This window comes from Oppia nitens, unplaced genomic scaffold (genome assembly GCF_028296485.1).
Source record: "Oppia nitens isolate AA-2021 unplaced genomic scaffold, nextdenovo-longstitch-racon4-pilon3 scaffold26_pilon_pilon_pilon, whole genome shotgun sequence".
In the NCBI taxonomy this organism is placed as follows: domain Eukaryota; kingdom Metazoa; phylum Arthropoda; class Arachnida; order Sarcoptiformes; family Oppiidae; genus Oppia; species Oppia nitens.
Window position 1 is genome coordinate 1,230,051 of NW_026533206.1, and position 3,121 is coordinate 1,233,171.

The window sequence follows — 3,121 nt, forward strand, 5'->3', positions numbered from 1 at the left end:
TCATACCGTATACAATGTGCTGCTGTTATAATCCAATTGGTGTTTAATATAACTCCAGTACAATATACCCTATAAAATATTTCAACACAAATATTAAATATAAAATATATAAAGTATTGTTTGTTTTTTTCTAAAATATAATTAATAAATTTTAATAAAAAATAAAATAAACTGTAAACCATACTAATGGTATAAAGCCTAGAAAATAATATGTAGAATCTATATATACAATCCATGGCCACTCTCCCGGTTGAGCTAACCGTCCGTTTTGTACACTTGTAGTCACATTTGATGACCACTTGAAACAGTTTTTTGTAGTCAACAGTGACTGCCGTCCGATACCACACGTGTCGAGCGTTACGTTCGGATAGTGTTTGATCTGTGAGTGAATGCAAACACTGAACGACACCAATACTGATGACAACAATACTATTAATCAAAAAAAAAATATTAAATATATTTAAGTTAAATAATAGACATGTTTTCAAAATTATTATTTTAACTTAAAGTTAAGTAAATAAATATACAAACATAATGTTAACATTTCATTCATTTTGTGTGATTTCAGTGATTTGATAACAACTTTTATCTAATAATAAAATATTTGTGTTTTATACGTATTGTTATTATTTATGAAGTATTAATAACTTATTATAGTCTGAGTTATAATTAACTGTATATTAATTTTACTTAAACATTAAATTTCAATTTTTTTAATTGGTATATATAGAAAAAAATTATTATTAAATTTCTATTAAATATTTGATTTTTTTTATTATTAATTTACAAAATACAATACAATTTTAAATATCAATTTTTTTATATAAACTATTAAATGTTAATATAAAAAATATTATTCTATTTTTTGTGCAAATTATTTGATTATAAATAGATAATACTTTTAATTAGTTAACTAAATGTATTACTAATTCAATTAATAAAATGCAATTTAAATTTTTCAATTATTTTTAGTAATGTTTAGAATCCAATTAATATTGTTTGAAATACGAGTATAAACAATATATGCACCGGGAGATGATAACGAGTCCAAACAATTGCTGTCACTATCGGAGCCATAAATAGAGTTAAATATACCGATTAGTACAGCCCGTCCTTTCACATATTGGACCAGTGGTCCGCCTGAATCGCCCTGGGTAAATATTATATATATCAGTAATAAATATTTGTGTGTATGTGTATGTGTATATGTATGTGTATGTGTATGTGTGTGTGTATGTGTATGTGTATGTGTATGTGTATGTGTATGTGTATGTGTATGTGTATGTGTATGTGTATGTGTATGTGTATGTGTATGTGTATGTGTATGTGTATGTGTATGTGTATGTGTATGTGTATGTGTATGTGTATGTGTATGTGTATGTGTATGTGTATGTGTATGTGTATGTGTATGTGTATGTGTATGTGTATGTGTATGTGTATGTGTATGTGTATGTGTATGTTTATGTGTATGTGTATGTGTATGTGTATGTGTATGTGTATGTGTATGTGTGTGTGTGTGTGTATGTGTGTGTATGTGTGTGTMTGTGTGTGTGTWTGTATGTGTGTATGTATGTGTGTGTGTATGTGTGTGTATGTATGTGTGTATGTGTGTGTGTCTGTGTGTGTCTATGTGTGTGTCTATGTGTGACAATACTAACTGCACAGCCTATCGACGAATTAATTGCTTTATTATCGGTAATAATAAGATTTTCGTTGTCGTCGTTCACAAACTCGTCGTGTTTTTTGATGACAGTCCAACCCATTCGCGGCCAACTATTCAACATCTCGTTCGGACCGATAGATCCATAGCCACCGATAACTGCCAGCTCTCTGCTGTCGTGTCGGATGCCTTCCGGTGGCAAACAAACCGCATTCAACTTACGATAGCCGACGACACCATTGCTACTATCGGACATCAGTAGGTGTAATGGTTTGTATAGTTTAATAAGTCCTAAATCATGTGAAATGCTATATTCAAACTGATAGTCTGGATGGACAAACGCCAGGAGCGATCGGCTATAGTGGTCGGGCAAATGAGACACATCGTGAACACCGGGATAGACACGTATCTCATCGTAATAGCCTTGAGATTGTTTGCTTGTATTTATAATTATATTATATATTTATAAATATTAATATTAGTTATTTTAAAGTATAAAATACAATAAATTCAAACAATTATAATACTAATTAATAGTATTAAAACTATTATGACTTTAATAATTATTGTTTTTTTGTTGATACAATACATACTAAATACAATGGCCAGCGGTCAGTATCCACCAATTGTTTAATATAGTGCCCGAACAATAAAAACTTAAATTTAAGATTAAAATAAAAATTATATTTATATATTAATGTAAAGATATAGAATATTTATAAATATATACAGTATTTTAATTAAAAGTTAACATTTAACTGTTTTTTTTAAATAATAATAATTAATTAATTAATATAAAATATATTTTTATACTTTAGTTTTGGTTTATTTCTGAGCTTTGAGTGTATGAATGCTATGAACGGCATCTCTCCGTCGGTAATATTGCGTCCGTACTGTATATTTCGGGTCATATCATAACTCGTATAAAATCTAAAGCACTGGTCGTTCATAATGTTTGACTCCCGACCGATACCACAGTCAATGAGTGTTACATTGGGATAGTATTTGATGGATGAATGTATGCCATCAATAGGCAAACAGTTTAGACATACTATCAATACTATGAATCAATTGAAATATTTTTAATGTAAAACTTATTTATAATTAATTATAATATAGAAACTTAGTTATTGTATATATTATGCTACCTTACATATTAATAATGTTTGAATTAAATTATATAAAATACTATAATATTTTTCAGTCAACATTTTATTAATTAACAATCAATTAAATTTTAATCAAAATGTAAAAAATTGTATTAAAACACTATTAGTTAAAAAAAAATAATATACTATTAATATTAATAATATATTAAATATTAAGCTAACTCTTTGTTAACTAATTAAAAATAATACAAAAAATAGAATTATATTTATTATTTAATAGTTTATATAAAAAAATTTGATATTTAAAATTGTATTGTATTTTGTAAATTAATATACTATAAAAATCATAAGA

The 3,121-nt window shown here is 26.8% G+C and overlaps 1 protein-coding gene across 1 annotated transcript; it reads right to left on the reverse strand.

Moving 5' to 3' along the window:
• LOC128954353 (U21-ctenitoxin-Pn1a-like) lies at window positions 1-2,674 on the reverse strand. Its single transcript, XM_054299927.1, has 6 exons — window positions 2,474-2,674; window positions 2,254-2,316; window positions 1,659-2,097; window positions 1,009-1,150; window positions 230-429; window positions 1-69 (listed from the first exon to the last, which is right to left on the reverse strand). The coding sequence occupies exons 1-6, from the start codon at window positions 2,608-2,610 to the stop codon at window positions 1-3; spliced, it is 1,050 nt and encodes a 349-aa protein (XP_054155902.1). The 5' UTR covers window positions 2,611-2,674.
• Window positions 2,675-3,121: the final 447 nt, after the last annotated feature.

Excerpts from the sequence above, each read along its gene's own strand:
- LOC128954353 (XM_054299927.1), bottom strand. The coding sequence starts at position 2,610 with ATGAACGACCAGTGCTTTAGATTTTATACGAGTTATGATATGACCCGA. Across the intron at positions 2,317-2,473 it reads AGAAATAAACCAAAACTAAA|TTTTTATTGTTCGGGCACTA; the intron begins GTATAAAAATAT and ends CTTAAATTTAAG. Across the intron at positions 430-1,008 it reads TGCATATATTGTTTATACTC|TATTGTTGTCATCAGTATTG; the intron begins GTATTTCAAACA and ends TTTGATTAATAG.